Raw genomic sequence first — 18,583 nt, 5'->3', positions numbered from 1 at the left:
AATTCAATCAGGTCTTCTGGTTTTATTCTTGTTCAAAGTATTGAGGGTTCCATTTTATTTCTTCCTTTACAAATACTTGGGTGAAATTATTTATTCAATTCATTTGCTGTTTCCTTTTTCATTTTCAGTGTGTCCCTGAGATTTCACAAATTCCTTGATTGTCTTTTTTTCTTTAATTAGAAAACTAGATGAGGCTCCACCCCCAACCTTTACTTTAGTCAGCTCTTTGTCCTCCTGACCCCTCCTTGATGGTGTCTGAGGCTCCACCCCCAACCTTTACTTTGGTCAGCTCTTTGTCCTCCTGACCCCTCCTTGATGGTGTCTGAGGCTCCACCCCCAACCTTTACTTTGGTCAGCTCTTAGTCCTCCTGACCCCTCCTTGATGGTGTCTGAGGCTCCACCCCCAACCTTTACTTTGGTCAGCTCTTTGTCCTCCTGACCCCTCCTTGATGGTGTCTGAGGCTCCACCCCCAACCTTTACTTTGGTCAGCTCTTTGTCCTCCTGACCCCTCCTTGATGGTGTCTGAGGCTCCACCCCCAACCTTTACTTTGGTCAGCTCTTTGTCCTCCTGACCCCTCCTTGTTGGTGTCTGAGGCTCCGCCTTTCATCTTTGTTAATTCTTAAATGCCATGTATCTAATCATTTAAGCAACTCCATAATCTACTCAGGTTTAACTTTGTGGAGGACCTTTTTCTGCAAACATTCTATGCAATCAATAAAAATATCTAAAGAATTTTTTTTTGATTTGATATACTTTGCTATTCCCAGAGGGGAAATTGTCTTTTAACGTGACCTTTGGGGGACAGACCTTAGGGTCAGCAGCCGCCGTGGAACAATTTTAAGGTTAAGGGTGCTGCTCAAGCCCTCAATGGAGTAGGACCCCTTCTGGCAGTGACAGCCTTCCACATACCAGCACAGAGCCTTAGACCACTCAAAATAAATAAATAAAACTTTCTAATACATGGAGTCAGCCATGAAGGGGTTAACTTACCCAGAAGGAACCCTGCAAATGAATTTTAGTGCCTTTCTGGATGAGGATACAATCCCATGTATTTATCAGATAAATAGAGAAAATAAGTGGCTGCATAACACAGTTACGTTTTATTTCATATAGCTCCTTTCTGAATGATCGCGGTTATCAGATACTAGCGAAACCTACGGAATCAAAGGAGATAACAGACGGTTTTTTTTTTTTTAAACAGACAGGTCAGGACACAGATGTTTAATTTTTAAACAGTCAATTCAAGGTTTCACAGAGTGTCTTGCAGGGTAAGCACTGTAATCAAAAACTAAAAAATAAGTACCAATACCGTATTATTTAGATAAAGATGAAAAGGAAGTGGCTATATATCTCTATTATATAAAAAAATCTTGGGACAAGGGGGAGACATATTCAGAGAGCTAAGTTCATGTCCCCCGAGATGAGACTTGAAATTGAAAACCTAACAGGTCCGAGCGGGGCGGAAATAAAAGACGAACAGTAGAAGAAGAAAAGACAAACAATAGAAGAAGAAAAGACAAAGAGTAGAAGACAAAGCAGAACGTCGTAAATAGGTTCAAAAACGTTGCCGCGATTACACATGCAGAGCAGGTTAGAGATTATGAAAGTATTATGAAAATTATGAAAGTAATACAATTCGAAAGTCTCAAAAACTGATAGTAAAGATCGCATTAGCGCTAACAAACAGAAATGAGTACTTACTGAAATAACGGAACAGCGAAAAGAGATCGAATATATGGACATAAGTGATATGACAGAAGTATAGAATTATTGTTCGCCTTTAAACTTTATGTCGGAGACGTGTAGATCGTCTAATTCAGCGTTTCTCAACCTTTAAGTATTTACGACCCGAGTTTTCATAACAGTTTTAATCGCGCCCCCCCTAACATTTCTTTGAAATGTAGTTACATACTTTATTAAACCTACTTAACTTTTATCGACATTTATCTAACTCTATATTTATTTTTCTAGTATCAGAATGTAGTTTAAGTTCATTTGTTTTGGTTTCAATAGATGTATTTTTCATATTTTCGATTCTTTTGTTTCACATCTTCACGCCCCCCTTTTTGTTACTTCGCGCCCCCCTAGGGGGACCCGCCCCACAGTTTGAGAACCACTGGGTTACATGGAATGTTTACCCTGAAACGATGAATGATTCTTGTTTTCTTTTTTCACATTTTCGCCCCTTTTGTTACTTCGCGCCCCCCTAGGGTTGAGAACCACTGGTCAAATTCGTGTTGCCATCGGAGAAAATGAGCGTTTCTTCTCAATGAAGAGGCGTATCCGCGAGAATTAAAAGATTTGTTATTTGGTGAAAGTGAAATCCACAAACGCGAGCGGCAGAGACGTGAAGTGACTGGTGCGTCCAGGGTCCTCTCACTTCTCATTGTCAGTCAAGTCCCTGCGCTCTCAGCTCCAAGCGGGGTCGGAAATAAAAGACAAAGATTAGATGACAAAGTAGGACGTTGTAAAGAATTCAAAAACGTTGGCGTGGTACACGTGCAGAGCAGGTTAGAGATAATGGAAGTACGAAAAATCGAAAGTCTAAAAAACTGATAGTAGAGATCGCATTAGCGCTAACTAACGGAAATTATTAGTCGGTGAAATAACGGAACAGCGAAAAGAGATCGAATATATGGACAGGTGATATGACAGAAGTATATAGATATTGCACATATCGTCTTTCAGGCTGAGCACTGTAAACAGATTGATATCTGTAAATACACACATTAATACAATGCATTTAATAGCTAAAGAAGAAAAGGAAATGGCTACATAATATACTAACATTTCATTGTATATAGTGCCTTTTGCCCTGAACACTCACAAGGCATGAGAATTCAGCAAAGATTAAAGATTTTATTGCAAAGTAAAAACAAAAAATTGGATACAGACGTTATAATTTATCAACGATCAACTCCCAGTTTCATATAGTGCCTTTCGAGGGGAGCACTCTAATCAAATACTAAGAACTAATCGCGTGTATTTATTACTTAGATAAAGATGAAAAGGAAGTGGCTACATAATACATTCAAAATAAAAACAGACATAGGCGTTTCAATTTATCAACCATCAATTTAAGGTTTCATATAGCGCCTTTCGGGGTGAGCACTGTAATCAAATACTAAAATAATGAGAGAATAAATATAAAAAATTAAATGCCTTTTACAAAAGTTAATATAAACAGCTCCATAATCTAGAGATCTTTAACTTTGTATTGTGCCTTTCAGGGCAAACATTCCACGTAACCCAGTGGTTCTCAAACTGTGGGGCGGCACCCCTAGGGGGGGCGCGAAGTAACAAAAAGGGGGGCGTGAAGATGTGAAACAAAAGAAAACAAGAATCGAAAATATGAAAAATACATCTATTGAAACCAAAACAAATGAACTTAAACTACATTCTGATACTAGAAAAATAAATATAGAGTTAGATAAATGTCGATAAAAGTTAAGTAGGTATAATAAAATATCCATCCATCCATCCATTTTCTAACCCGCTGAATCCGAATACAGGGTCACGGGGGTCTGCCGGAGCCAATCCCAGCCAACACAGGGCACAAGGCAGGAACCAATCCTGGGCAGGGTGCCAACCCACCGCAGATAATAAAATATGCATCTATGATATATCATTAATTAAAAAAGAGCAAAATGGTATTAGTGGGCTCCTTTCAAAAAAACGTTAGGGGGGCGCGATTAAAACTGTTATGAATACTTAAAGGTTGAGAAGCGCTGGTGTAATCAGTAAAAATCTAACAGCAGCATATTCAAGAAGGTTTGCTCAGGATGAGCGCTTCAAAGATCATGTTAGCGCCTGTCTAGATGAGTATTACACCGTAAACAAATGTCCGTACATTTAACTGTAAAAATACTGTGAATAGTGAAAGGAAAACAGCCTTTCTGAAAAAAGGAAAGTTACCTGTATATTTTAAACAATGCATTTCATTATTTTTTACAGCGAAATTCTGTAAAATCAATATTTTTCTATCTTCATAATATGCGTTACAGTTCCTGTCTGATATTACTACTAATTTGTATTTTCATAATACGTTATATTTCGTAATGTATATTTTCATACGCTGCGGTGGGTTGGTGCCCTGCCCAGGGTTTGTTTCCTGCCTTGCGCTTTGTGTTGGCTGGGATTGGCTTCAGCAGACCCCCGTGACCCTGTAGTTAGGATATAGCGGGTTGGATAATGGATGGATATCTACACATATAGCTGCACATACTGTATATACAAAAATATACCTATACCTAAACTTGAAAATTAGGATATAAGGACATTGTCGTGACTGTTTATTGTTGTGGGTCATTGTTGTGTGTATCGCCGTAAGGGAAAGTGGAGATCTGTCTGATTGTTGTTGTTTGTATTGGATTTTCCATTTAATATATTAGTTATTCTGCGGTGGGCTGGCACCCTGCCCGATGTTTGTTTCCTGCCTTGTGCCCTGTGTTGGCTGGGATTGGCTCCAGCAGACCCCCGTGACCCTGTAGTTAGGATATAGCGGGTTGGATAATGGATGGATATTTTCATACGTTATATTTCATAATGTCATATGTTCATAAATTCTATTTTCATTTTGGGGCAGGGCTTAAGGTCATCCATCATCCATTTAACAGTTTCTGTCTGGTTTTACTACTTACAATCACATTTTTAAAGAGGAAACAGTAAATAGAAATATCAAGAGGCTACATTGCATTCTTAGGTTTCGTTTCATATAGCGCCGTTCAGGATGAATATTACAATCAAATATTTAATAAGGCAACATTAAATAAAAAATGAAAAACACGTAATTATCAGTTGGATACAGAAAACAAATGGCTACACAGCACCCCCAGGTTTCATTTCATATAGCGCCTTTCAGGATGAGCACGCTAACGAACCGTACGGAATCAACGGAGATACAAGTCTATTCTTTTTATACAGTCAAGTTATTTTAATTAGAAAACAGTTTAAATGAAAGTTTAGTGTCTTTCGGGATGATGTTCGCAGTCGATAAAAGCAACAAGAAAACAGCCAGACATTTAATACCAGTAACCCAGACGATGTCCGCTTCGCCGCCAGTCCCAGTTCCACACGACCCCGTCCGCGGAGGGCGCTGTCGCCCCAATAGTGGCTTTACAAGGCCTCTGGTTACGAAAGGACGCGGGTCATTTGGACCCGCAGAGTTGGGGGGGGCTTTGATTCCTTGCTGGGTGGGTTCGGTCAAGAGACCCTCTGACCTGCGAAACTCTAGAAGCATTTGGCTCTTGTTCTAGATAACGTTGCAGCGGGCCACAAGACACCTCGGTCGGTCAGGTGCAGGCAGCTCAATGGCAGTTGTTCAACATTTCTGTGTAGGAAAGCCGGTGGGGCTTTTGTCACACCCCTGGATGGGGTCCCGGAGATTTAGAGAATGAATGAACGCTGGCACCATAAAAAGGGCGGCCGGTTTCCAGTGTTAGGCGCCCTTTGTTGTTATGAGGTAATCTGCTTGTAATACGCCTTGTTTTTGTTGCCACCATCTCAGGTAACACCACTAAGATCCACTGCTCCCTAGGTGTTGGATTTCTTCCTTGCAAGGGTAACCGTATCTCGTGCCCCCGCTCCCTGCTTGAGATCATCATTTATTCAACAAGCTGGCAGGTAGGCCCTGACAAGACAGGGCAGCATCGCAGCGCTGGCTGGCATCTGGCAACCGAGGCCGATGCAGAACGGACCGTCACTCATGAGCCCCCAGGTGCAGGGACAGCACAGGTCAGGGGACGGGCTGGCCCCCCAGGCGCCCCCAGCTCCCAGTCCCAGGCCCCGACTGGTCTTTCACACCCAGCTGGCTCATGGGAGTCCCACCGGACGCATCGAAGGCTTCACCAACGTCAAGGAGCTCTACGCCAGGATCGCCGAGGTGTTCGAAATCTCGCCGGCTGAGGTGAGGGGGCTTTTTATGTTAGATGCCGCAGGGATAAAGAGGGCGGTGTAGAGAAAGGAGCTCCTTTGGGTCGTCCTTATAACTGGCAAATAATCAGCAACAATAATCGAAATACGAGGAGGACACCACAATCGGTTTAATGGAGACAGAATGCGGTAGTCGGAAATTCGTTTACACAGCACGTGTTCGGTGACATTCGTCTTTTGCGAGTGGCTGATATGAAGGAGATAAAAAAGGAAGTGGTAGTAAGGCAAAAGCGGAGTGCGGTTAGGAAATACGCCACATCCCGTCACTCTCACCGAGGACCACCACAGCGCTGACCACCCTGACTGGCATTGGGTCAGACACGTACTGCACAAAGTGATCGCATGCGCAGAAAAACCGCTCGGCGCCAACTGGAGAATCAGCCCCGCAGTGCGGTTCATTTTCCGTCGCCGTCATTCGGGTGAGAAACTTTATTAGAGAAGGAGAGCGATAATCTAATGTGCGTGCTGAGAAGGGCGGTGGGCTCAGATTTCAGGTAAAACCGGCGATGAGCTGCGCTTTGATGGAGCAGAACTTAGCGATGAGTCTCAAGTGGAATAAAAAAAGAGAATGAAAAGAAAAGAAGCCGACGCGCTCTGTTACGGTGAACGGCGCATCACGAGCCGCTGCAAGGCCGATGTTAAAACGAACAGCAACACATAGAGCTGTAAATAGAGTCCTATCTATCTATCTATCTACAGGAGTGTCAAACTCCAGTCAGGAGGGCAGCAACATTCTAACCATCTTGTTAATCAGTGACCAGTTTTGGATGCTAATTAACTGCTTTTGCTTTAGTTTTAATTAACGTGACTTAGACTCCTTTGTTGTTTCTTTTTCCTTAATCAGCAACCAAACAATAATGAGACACAAAACAAGCCGCCACTTGACCAGCTCACCTGTGTCCATCACTCAATATCTAAAAGTAAAGAAAAGTGCAGGCCTCAGTAAGGCTGATCTCTCAGGTCACCAAAACATTTTGACTGCATTCATAGAAAAAACAGAAAATCAACAGTTTTGGAAATGTCTGCTGTGGCAGAATGAGAGGAATTAAATAACAGGTTTATTAACAGCAAGAATCACCTTCTCATTAAGAACCTGGTTGGAATGAAACTGGTTGGAGTTTGAACCCCTAATTTAGCTGGTCATCTGTCAGCTCATTTCATGTGTCATTCCTGTTGGGCTGCCATTTAATAATGGAAAGGATCAATTCAGAGGAGTGAATCCTTAAAAACAGGGTCATTAAAATCAAGGGAAAAGGAGTTAATTAGCAGTGAAAACTGGTCACCGATTAGGAAAAGGGTTAGAATGAAAACCTGCAGCCACTGCGGACCTCCAGGACTGGAGTTTGACACCTGTGATCTATTATTATATAGAGCTGTGCATATCTATTTATCTATTGTATAATGTCCTATCTATCTATCTATCTATCTATCTATCTATCTATCTATCTATCTATCTATCTATCTATCTATTATATACTGCCTTTCTATCTATCTATCTATCTATCTATCTATTATATACTGCCCTTTCTATCTATCTATCTATCTATCTATCTATCTATCTATCTATCTATCTATCTATCTAATCCTGCCAACTACACTATCTATCTATCTATCTATCTATCTATCTATCTATCTATCTATCTATCTATCTATCTATCTATCTATCTATCTATCTAATCCTGCCAACTACACTATCTATCTATCTAATCCTGCCAACTACACTATCTATCTATCTATCTATCTATCTATCTATCTATCTATTATATACTGCCTTTCTATCTATCTATCTATCTATCTATCTATCTATCTATCTATCTATCTATCTATCTATCTATCTATCTATCTCCTATATAGTGCCTTTCATATTCTATCTATCTATCTATCTATCTATTATATAGTGCCTCTCTCATCTATTTATTTATCTTTTGACTTTGCTTCAGGGTCTAACTGCAGTTTTCAATACCTATGATGAGGGTCAGGTAAAGCCCACGTCAGTCACAAATGCCCTTTGGCTCAGATGACCCTCCTACAACCCTAATCTTAACCACAGTGTAATGGAGCCCTAATGTTAACCATAGTCTAATACAATGGGTGTTATGTGGCTGATGTTGAGGGCATTTCGTGATGTTTGGATGATGTACACGGCTGGCCTCATAGGTTCTGTGTTATTACAATTACACTCTGCTGACATTGCTGGCGTCTTTTTGATTTTCCATTTCACTTCACTACCCCAACATTCTCAGACTCAGTTCGTCCAGCGCAGCTGCTTTGGGATCCCAGGAAGGACCCAACCCTGGACCGGGCAAAGTCCATCAGAGATTCCACTCATTTAAACACACTCACTGGGTTGGTGTCCTCAACTAGCTTGATACACAGCAGGGAGAGAAAACACAGGATGACCAAAAGGACGTGGACACTGGCAGACATGTCATTTCTACACAGATGGAGGTCAGGCTGAGATTTAAACCCCGGATGTTGGATTTGTGAAGTGGTAGAGCTGGTGACAGTGCTGTCCTATGGGACACACAAGACAGATGGTGGAATTGTGGAGACTTATGTTGTTGTTGTTTTTATGTGTGTATCAGGGCCTTGCGATGGTCATTGAGGTGAACGGCACTACATAAAGTACATTTAGAGTGTAATCTTGTTTGATTTGTATGATGTTTGGTGTTTCACACGGATGTATTAGACATTGTGATAAAGGTGCTTTATTGGCACCGACCCGACACGGACTGACACCAGCGGCACGGGCAAAATAAACAAAACTCTTTATTTTCTTCAGCCGTGGGATACGTCTTCCCCGTGTTCCACTGGCCCTCCACCGTCCCGAAACACAAATAAAACACCCAAATCACACTCTTTCTTCCTCCACTCCTCCCAGGGCGGCTTCTTCTTTTTCTTCTTTGTCGTCGTCCACCTCCTCCTCCCGACTCTGGTGCCCTGCAGGCTCCCTTTATAGCCCGCCCAGAAGTGCTTCAGGTGGTAATTCCTAAATTAGGCTGCACCTCCGGGTGTGGATGCTTTGCCGCCCACACGGGCTCAGGAAGCCTTGCAGCTCCCCCTGGCGGTGGCCACGGGAGTCCAACCAGGAGTGGTGTTCCATATTGCCAGCCCCAATGCAACCCGGGCGGGTGGTGCCACAAAGTGTTCCGGGGGATGTACCGTGCATCCCATGGCTGCTCCCCAGGAACCAGTGTTAAAGGGGCATCCGCCACAACATCCAAGTAGTTTGCTTCCCATTTCCCATTTTTTGGTACTTTTACAGTTTGCATATTTTTAAGAGTTTTATTTTTAGCCTGTACCGTTTTCTGGCAGACACTCTAGCAGTTTCAAATGTTCCAGACTATTTTCAGCACTTAGTTATTTCTCTTCTTTATATAACACGGGACGTTTTCCTAAATTGCTGCCTCTGGCACGGACTCGTCTCTGCACGCGACCCTCTAATTACGCCCGAGTCTTTAATCAGTCAGCCACCTCAAAATTAGCCGTCTGAAGAGAATGTTTGAGAAACGTCTCCCTGGACCCTCCAGCAGGACGCCGGCCGCACCCTGCTGCTTTATTAGTGACCTCTGGGCCACTTGCTGGGTCTCAGCCATGGAGATCAGATGGCAGGGGTCTTCAGGGGGCCTGAAGTCTGCTAGAAGCTGTCAGGTTAGCAAGAGAACTAACTAACTAACTAACTTGCTCCCTCGCTCATTCATTCCTTTACTCACTTGTTCCTTCATTCATTTATCATCTATCTATCTATCTATCTATCTATCTATTTATTATATAGTGCCTTTCACATCTATCTATCTATCCATCTATCCATCCATTATCCACCCCACTATATCCTAACTACGGGGTCACGGGGGTCTGCTGGAGCCAATCCCAGCCAACACAGGTTGCAAGACAGGAAACAAACCCGGGCAGGGTGCCAGCCCACCTCAGTATCTATCTATCTATCTATCTATCTATCTATCTATCTATCTATTATATAGTGTCTCTCATACAGTATCTATCTATCTATCTATCTATCTATCTATCTATCTATCTATCTATCTATTATATAGTGCCTTTCACATCTATCTATCCATCCATCCATTATCCAACCCACTATATCCTAACTACGGGGTCACGGGGATCTGCTGGAGCCAATCCCAGCCAACACAGGGCGCAAGGCAGGAAACAAACCCTGGGCAGGGTGCCAGTCCACTGCAGCACAGTAGATTCTCTTTTTAATTTTTTTTTTTAATATTTATTTCAGGCCTGCAGGTGGCAAAATTCTGTCTATAAATTGTCTGTGCATGAGATGGATTCAGAGATCAATATGGCTCGTATAAAATAACAAAGCCCAGTGTTGGAGATTTTTGAATGCAATATTGAAGGCATTCATTAAAAGCACATTGTCTTGGAGCGGGATATGTTATGTGCTGTAGACATTTAGAGTGAAAAATAAACCCCTCACACCTTAAAACTCATCTAAATTTCATTACAATTTGGCCCATTCTGGGCAATAAAAGGAATAGGGAAAAAGTGCCAACAGGCAGCACAGACTTGTTCAGCATAAATGACATAGAAAATATTTTTAAAACGATAAAATTGTGTAAAATTGTTCATCTTCAGTACCTGGTTTCGATTATGTTTGTTTTTATTCAGACAAAAACAAAACCAAATAGTAAAGTGTGTCATGCCGTGTAGTAAGCTTCCACTAACATTAAACTCATATTACAGAGATACCTTGGTATACGTCAGCTTTGGAATAAGTCCAACTTGGTATACGTCCTGTTTGGACACGAAAAATTTTGCTCAGCATTCCACCCTTGTTTGGAATACAACTCGCGCGCTACCCTTGTTTACCTCTCTCTCTCGAGACAAAGCCACGACTGTCCACGAGCGTCAGTACGGCAGTTACTAGCATTCAGTGAACAACCCGCGTGCTACCTGTTGTATACGATTGTTCAATGATGCTGTTGTCTATTGCTTTATGTTCAGCTGTTGATTGCTATGGTCTGCGTCTTTTGAGACGTATGACTGCCGGAGGTGGGGTGTGGTTTAGAAGGCACGCTGTATGGAGAGTTGGTTAAACAGGGTTCAAAATAAACAGCATTTGAAATGTTATTCTGAGTGTGTCGCTACTTCAATCTGGAGAATACTACCCTTGTTCACCTCTCTCGAGACAAAGCCACGACTGCCCACGAGCGTCCGTACGCCAGTTGCTAGCATTCAGTGAACATCCCGCGCTATAACTCTTTGTGATTTTTCACGTACATTTGAATTGATTGTTGAAAAGTATGAAGGTGGCATGCGTATCCGGGACTTGGCTGCTGCATACCGTATGCCGAGAACGACGGTATCTACGATTGTGAAAAACAAAGACGTTATTAAAAAGTAAAGTGAGGTTACATTTTCATTAATTTCATCTAATTGCTTTTGTATTTATGTATTTTAGTATTAAGCAGTGTTTAAATTATTTTATACAACCCCATCAATGTATAATATGCCTATAACAATAGGATTTTTTTTTCATGGGAACGGATGAATCATTTTCCCTTTATTTCCTGTTTGGTAAACGTCAAAGGATTTGGAGCGGATTAAGGACGTATACCGAGGTACCGCTGTGTATCCAAACCTGTTAAATGTACAGTTCGGTCTCATTGTGGCACAAAAACTAAACTCCATAGTGGCTCTTTAACCAGACCATAATTACTGGAACTAATAGGTATAAAAATAAAATAGAAATGTCTTTGTAAAATAAAAACTAAATTAAAACTAGAAATGCACATTGAAGGAAAACTAAAACTAAACTGAATTTCCAAGTAAGGTGAGAAAAAATCTAGAAATAAAAAGTAATATAAAAAGTCAAAAGTACAGTAATCCCTCCTCGATCACGGGGGTTGCGTTCCAGACCCCCACATGATAGGTGAAAATCCGCGATGTAGAGACCATATGTTTGTATGGTTATTTTTATATATTTTAAGCTCTTAGAACCTCTCCCACACTGTTTATAAATATTCTCCGCACAGTTATACAGTAAATCCTCGTTTATAGCGGTTGATCCGCTCCAGACAGATAAATGGATTTCCAAGAAGTAGGATTCTTTATTTATAAATCTAATATTTTTGCAGTTAGAGCATTGAAAACCTGTTTACGACCTTCTAAATACGTTTCTTAACATTATTAGAGCCCTCTAGACACGAAGTAACACCCTTTAGTCAAAAGTTTAAACTGTGCTCCATGACCAGACAGTTCTTTCTCACAATTAAAAGAATGCAAACATATCTTCTCTTCAAAGGAGTGTCTGCATCAGGAGCAGAGAATGTCAGAGAGAGAGAGAGAGAGAAAAGCAAACAATCAAAAAATCAATACATGCTGTTGGGCTTTTAAGTATGCAAGCACGGCGATAAAGCGGCACAATGAAGGGATCAACGTGAAGGTAGCCTTTCAGCATTTTTTTACAGGCGCGTCCGTATCTTCTAAGCAAACAGCCCCTCTGCTCACACCCCCTCCGTCAGGAGCAGATCGTGGGGCCAATCATACGCCGCCCTGATGGTATTGCATGATGGATAAGTATTTCTCAGAGAGAGTGACAGACAGAGAAAAGCAAACAATGAAAAATCAATCCGGACTGTTAGAGCTTTTAAGTGTGCGAAGCAGCGAGCAGGAAGCATATCGTTTATCACTGAGGAGTTTTAGTTAATATGTAATACGCGCTCTGATTGGGTAGCTTCTCAGCCATCTGCCAATAGCGTCCCTTGTATGAAATCAACTGGGCAAACAAACTGAGGAAGCGTGTAACCTAAATTGAAAGACCCATTGTCTGCAGAAATCCGCGAACCAGCAAAAAATCCGTGATATATATTTAGATGTGCTTACATTTAAAATCCGTGATGGAGTGAAGCGCGATATAGCGAGGGATTACTGTATAATAACCGTGGTGTGGAGAGAGCTGGAGGTGGCACTTCATAGAGGCTGCCCATCCAGTGTAATGGATCTGCCATGAAGAAGGGGATCAACTTGTAGAGACCCCAAAGCTGGAATTGTTACCAAAGTGCCGAATTGTTGGTCTGAATGCCGAGATGAGTGAAGGATTTCAATTTCTGATTTTTTAAAAAAATGTGCAAACCTTTCTGCAAACATTCCTCCTGGGGGTGACTTTAATCTGTAAGCGGGTCCTCCATCTTGTAGGGAAAACACTTGGTGGTTGGTGGCAGGATTGGCACTCCAGTCATCATCAGACACCTCACTGTGTTGCAGGGTGGTGCTGAGGTGCCACTCGGGTGCCAGTCCGGGTGGTTCGGTGTGTGGTGGGTGCACATCAGCGCATGCTCCCCACCTCTCTCGCTGTGTACAGATGTTGTCACTTTATCATTATGGGGTGTTGAGTGTAAATGGCAAACGTAGCCGCTTCAAATTAAATTTACAGCACAATAAAGTGCGCAGAAGGTGAAGGGGTCTGAAGACTTTGTGACTCCACTGTACAGTGTGACATCTCCGGGAGGACATCTTGTTCTTCATTTTGGGTGACATGAGGGGTGACAGTCTGAAGAGTGGGGGTCTTGCTGTAAGCCAAGCACAGCTGGGTGGGACTGGTGGAGGGTAGAGAGGGTGAACCGAGTGGGACATTGTGATGTATTTAAAGGTGTTCCAGTGGTGGTCTCATCTGTGCCCAGGAGAGGGGTCTGTTTCTGTAAGCGTTTGCATTTTGCTCATATAAAGGAGGCGTCCTTCTTGTTTCTGTCTCGTTTGTTTGCAGATCCTCTTTTGTACTCTGAATTCCCACAAAGTGGACATGCAGAAGCTGTTAGGGGGCCAGATTGGCCTGGAGGACTTCATCTTCGCCCACGTCAGAGGACAGACCAAGGAAGTGGAGGTGACAAAGAGCGAGGACGCCCTGGGATTGACCATCACAGACAACGGCGCCGGTTACGCCTTCATTAAGGTACCCATTGGGGTTCGAGTTCACTTCAGTTTCGATTTAATGAATCGTATTAATCAGGTGGGAAAATTCAGATACATAGAGCAGCGGGCTCTTAAAAAACAAGAATTCAGACTCACAAGGCAAATAATATGGCCAACCAATGAATAATCAATCAATAATCAATAGAAATAAGCTTAACGAGTACATCGGGTGGAAACATTCACTTGCCTGATAGCAGCGGGCAGAAAAGACCCCCAGAGGCGCATCTTAGCAAACCGTGGTGGAGTGAGCCCTGTGGATAAATGTGTACTGAGAGAGAAGAAAGAGAGAAATAGAGTGAGTGACAGAGAGAGAAAGAGAGAAAGTGAGAGAGATGGAGAGAAAGAGAGAGAGAGTGAAAAAGAGAGAGAGAGAGAGAAAGTAAGAGAGATAGAGACAGAGAGAGGGAAATAGAGTGACAGAGAGAGTGAGAGAGAGAAAGAGAGAGAAAGTAAGAGAGATAGAGACAGAAAGAGAGAAATAGAGTGAGTAAGAGAGAGAGAAAGAGAGACAGAAAGAGAGAAATAGAGTGAGTGACAGAAAGAGAAAAAGAGAGAGAGGCAGACAGAGAAAGAAAGAAAGAGAGAGAGAGAGAGAGTGAGACCAACTGTGTTATACAGGTTGGAGACGGTGGCACAGGAGACAGAGTTGGAGGTGGCAGAGTTAAAGATGTTAAGATTGGCATTGTGTATGAGGAGGATGGATAGGATTAGAAATGAGGACATTAGAGGGTCAGCTCAAGGTTGGGCAGTTGGGGGACAAAGTCAGAGAGGTGAGATTGCGTTGGTTTGGACATGTGCAGAGGAGACATGAGGGGTATATTGGGAGAAGGGTGCTAAGGACAGAGCTGATAGGTAAGAGGAGAAGAGGAAGGACTAAGAGAAGGTTTACGGATGTCGTGAGAGAGGACATGCAGGCGATGGGTGTGACAGAACAAGACGATGAGGACAGGAAGAGATGGAAGAAGATGATCCACTTTGGTGACCACTAACAGGAGCAGCCGAAAATAGAAGAAGAAGAAGACTTTTATTATTATTATCATTTTTATTCATTTGCATATTGATCTGGCAAACTTTTCCACCAGATGCCCTTCCTGACATAACCCTGTCCATTCCTTCAGGCTTGGGACTGGCACAATGAAACACACTGGTTTGTGCATCCCCTGTGGCTGGGTTATTATTATTATTATTATTATTATTATTATTATTATTATTATTATATAAAGTATCTATCTATCTATCTATCTATCTATCTATCTATCTATCTATCTATCTATCTATCTATCTATCTATTTCATATGTAATTGCAATAGCACTGGTCAAAAAAGGGGACGCCTTCTGCGCTTGTCAATTTCATTTGGGCAATCTACAAAGTTTCCAGCCTCTCTGGCCCTCCTGGTTCTTACCAGTTTGTTTCTCTTATTTCTTTTGCCTTGTGGCTCCACTATTTGTTTTTTTTTTTTTTTCTTATTTTTCTGTTTGAATCACCTTTTGCTGATGTATATCACATTTATAACAAACATGGCACAAACTGAGAATTTTGATGGTTCCGAAATTTAACAGAAAAGATAAAAGTAACTGAAACCTTCCAGAGCCTGCCATGAGCTGCCTACAAATAAAAGCAAAAGAGAATGTTAAGTGAATATTTGAAGCGCAGTAGCTGCAGGTGGCCACCAGAGGGCACCGTGACACCACTTTATGACGAGCCGAGGACACGTGCGTTCGTATTGCTCAGCGTCCCCGTCGCCGGCTGATCTTCATTTAAGAAAGTTTAAAGTTTTAGGAATGCGGTGAAGATGCTTTATGAGTACATTGACTGGATAATTTGTGTTAATATAAAAACATTCAGGTTTCTGAATTCGTTTAAGAAAGTACACAGTTGAGAATGTGTGATTGATTTACGGTGGCGCAGTGCAAGGAGGCGCAACAAGGACAGGGGGTTTCACGTGCCGTGGGATCCCAGCGTGGAGTTTGCTTGTTCTCCCTGTGTCCACGTGAGTTTCCTCCCACAGTCCCAAAGATGTGCAGGTTACATTTACATTTAGACGGCCGGCTCTATTGGGCGAACTATGCTGTCGCCTAGGGTGTCAAAATTTGGTTGGCAGCACTCGGACTCGATATAACAATGATATTGGTTTTAAATTATTTTCGCATACTAGTGAGGTTTGGTCTTAACGTCTTCAAAGTCAGTCAGTTTCCAACCCTCTATACCCTAACTGCAGGGTCACTCAGCTTCTCTATGTTTCTTTGGTTTTTTTCTGCAGCAGGTTCACAGTTTTAGTTTTATTTTCATTGGTGCTAAAAAGTAGGAAACGAACCCCACCCCTAGACTCAGAGTGAGCGGCCCCCAACCCTGAGAGGGTCCAGATTCCACGGGGACCCCTCCCTGAACGCCAATAGCAGCCAGACTCCAAAAAGGCAAAGGGTTTGGCAGCAGGGAAACAGGAAGGTGGTGGGACGTCGGCCACGCTAAAACTCCAGTGGGGGACAAATTGGGGGTGTCATTTACTGAGTTGGGTTTTCAGCTAAAAATGATGTATAACATTTTTAAACAAGATATAAATGTATAAATGATAGATTATAAAAAATGGATGAATATAAATAAATAAATATCCATCCATCCATTATCCAACCCAGTATATCCTAACTACAGGGTCATGGTGGTCTGCCGGAGCCAATCTCAGCCAACACAGGGCAGGAAACAAACCCAAGGCAGGGCGCCAACCCACCACAGGGCACAGACACCAGGCAGTGACACTAAGGACAATTTAGAATTGCCAATGCACCTAACCTGCAAGTCTTTGGATTGTGGGAGGAAATCCACAAAGACACGGGGGGGAACATGCAAACTCCATGCAGGGAGGACCCGGGAAGCGAACTCAGGTCTCCTAACTGCGAGGCTACCCACTGCGCCACCGTGCTGCCTAATAAATAAATAAATACTATTAATACCAAGCACATATGTCTGCAGACCGGAGCCTCCACGCTAGAGCTCCACATACATACAGGTGACTCCAATGGGCACCTAAAGAGCTGCCGATCTCAAAAGCTCCACCCACTCACACTATTGGATAAGATTAGGGTTGTGGGAGGGTTATTTCACTCAAATAATGTCAGGCACTGTCATGTGGGTTAGCTCCACCTACTGTCATGTGGGTTAGCTCCACCTACTTGGAGCTCCAGAGTGGAGGCTCTGGGCTGCAGAGATAGCTATCACAGCCCAGTTGATTTGTGTTTTCTGAGATGCCGTCACCTAACAGCACATTTTTCTGAGACGGTTTCGTAAGCCGATTTTGTTTTCCGATTTTGTTCAAATGCCCCCTCGCTGCTTATTTCTCTCTCACCCAGTCCTGGCTCCTCTCTCGTATCTCCTGTTTTCTATCTGGTTGGGATGAACCCACTCAAAGCAATGGGAGGTGGCAGGGTGCCATTTACAGCTTTTTCCCAGAGGGCAACAAAAATGCTAGGACCATCCCAAAGCGACTTACAAAAGAAGTCCACAAAATGACGGAGACATCAGTCTGGGGGGATCTACAGGACAAGGGTACAAAATTGATCATCACACGTAAAGAGCCCTGAAACAAAATGCCATTAAGTTCCAATTCCTGGAGTACAAGAACCTGACAGCTGACATCTGCTAGGACAGAAATTCTCCAAACAAGAGGGTCTTCAAAAACACCTTAAAAACTTTGAGGGAGTCAGAAATTCAAATGCAGGTGAGCAGCTCATTCCACCAGCCAGGAGTTACATGTGGAAGGTGAAGAGTCTGGATTGAGGTTTGTGGCCACAAAGAGGTCATCAGCAGACCTGACTGGGTGAGAAGAAGCATAGGACCACCTCAAGTGTCTCCATGTATACTGTATATAAGTGCTGACCGACGGATGTGAGCTTAATGTGTGCCACCATAGGGAGCCAATGTAGTGATCAGAAAAGAGGACTGCCATTTTGAACCATCTGCAGCAGCTTGGTAGCACATACAGGTGGTCCTGCCCGCAAAGAGTGGCAGTAGTCTGGATGTAACAAGAGGATGACCTGGACCAAGAGTGTAGCTGCATATGCTGATGTTGAGGATGTCATAAAGAGTGAACCGGCAGATTGTAGCAGCATGGTCCTTGAAGGACGGCTGGTCATCTATCGCCAACCCAAGGTTGTGTATTGGCCTGGCGGGTGCTACTCATAATGGGGTGCTTAATAGGTGGGCTAAGAGCTGGGCTAACTAGAAGTGCCATCTTTGCCAGGCTGAGCTGGACAGGAGGTTCTTTCTTCCAGCTTGCAATATTGATGAGACAGGCAGAGATTGTAGATGATACCATGAGGTCCTATGGAGGAAATGGCGGGTGTAGCTGTGTATCAAGCACAACGCTCACGGCACACGTTGGTCTAACTTGTGTTCTTCATTCCAGCGGATCAAGGAGGGCAGCGTCATAGATCGGCTGAAGACGGTGTGTGTGGGCGATCACATCGAGGCCATCAATGACCACAGCATCGTGGGCTGCCGCCATTACGAGGTCGCCAAGATGCTTAAGGAACTCCCCAAGGGACAACCATTCACCCTGCGCCTGGTGGAACCGAAAAAAGCTTTTGGTGAGTAGGAGGGTGGAATTCTCTGAGCACACCGGACCACCGGCTGGGAGAATAGAGACAGGCAGCCTAGTGATACTAGAAGAGCGGCTCATCATCACCGTCTTTTTAAGAAACTGGTCAAGGTGTAG

General features: G+C 43.1%; 1 protein-coding gene across 2 annotated transcripts in view; it reads left to right on the top strand.

Annotated features, from left to right (window-relative positions):
- Positions 1 to 5,177: 5,177 nt before the first annotated feature.
- Positions 5,178 to 18,583, top strand: part of gipc3 (GIPC PDZ domain containing family, member 3) — a 52,927-nt gene continuing 39,521 nt past the window's right edge. Inside the window, exons 1-3 of one of the 2 annotated variants that reach the window (XM_039764628.1) lie at positions 5,178 to 5,907; positions 13,669 to 13,854; positions 18,275 to 18,455. In XM_039764628.1, the coding sequence (XP_039620562.1) occupies positions 5,686 to 5,907; positions 13,669 to 13,854; positions 18,275 to 18,455 (589 nt within the window). In that variant the 5' untranslated portion in view covers positions 5,178 to 5,685. Of the gene's footprint in view, positions 5,908 to 6,463; positions 6,599 to 13,668; positions 13,855 to 18,274; positions 18,456 to 18,583 lie in introns of those variants that run through there. The other variant, XM_039764629.1, reaches the window with a different exon arrangement.

This window comes from Polypterus senegalus, chromosome 10, assembly GCF_016835505.1.
Source record: "Polypterus senegalus isolate Bchr_013 chromosome 10, ASM1683550v1, whole genome shotgun sequence".
NCBI classification, from domain to species: Eukaryota; Metazoa; Chordata; class Cladistia; order Polypteriformes; family Polypteridae; genus Polypterus; species Polypterus senegalus.
Note: the sequence above shows the minus strand (reverse complement) of the source record. Positions and strands in the feature narration are given on the sequence as shown.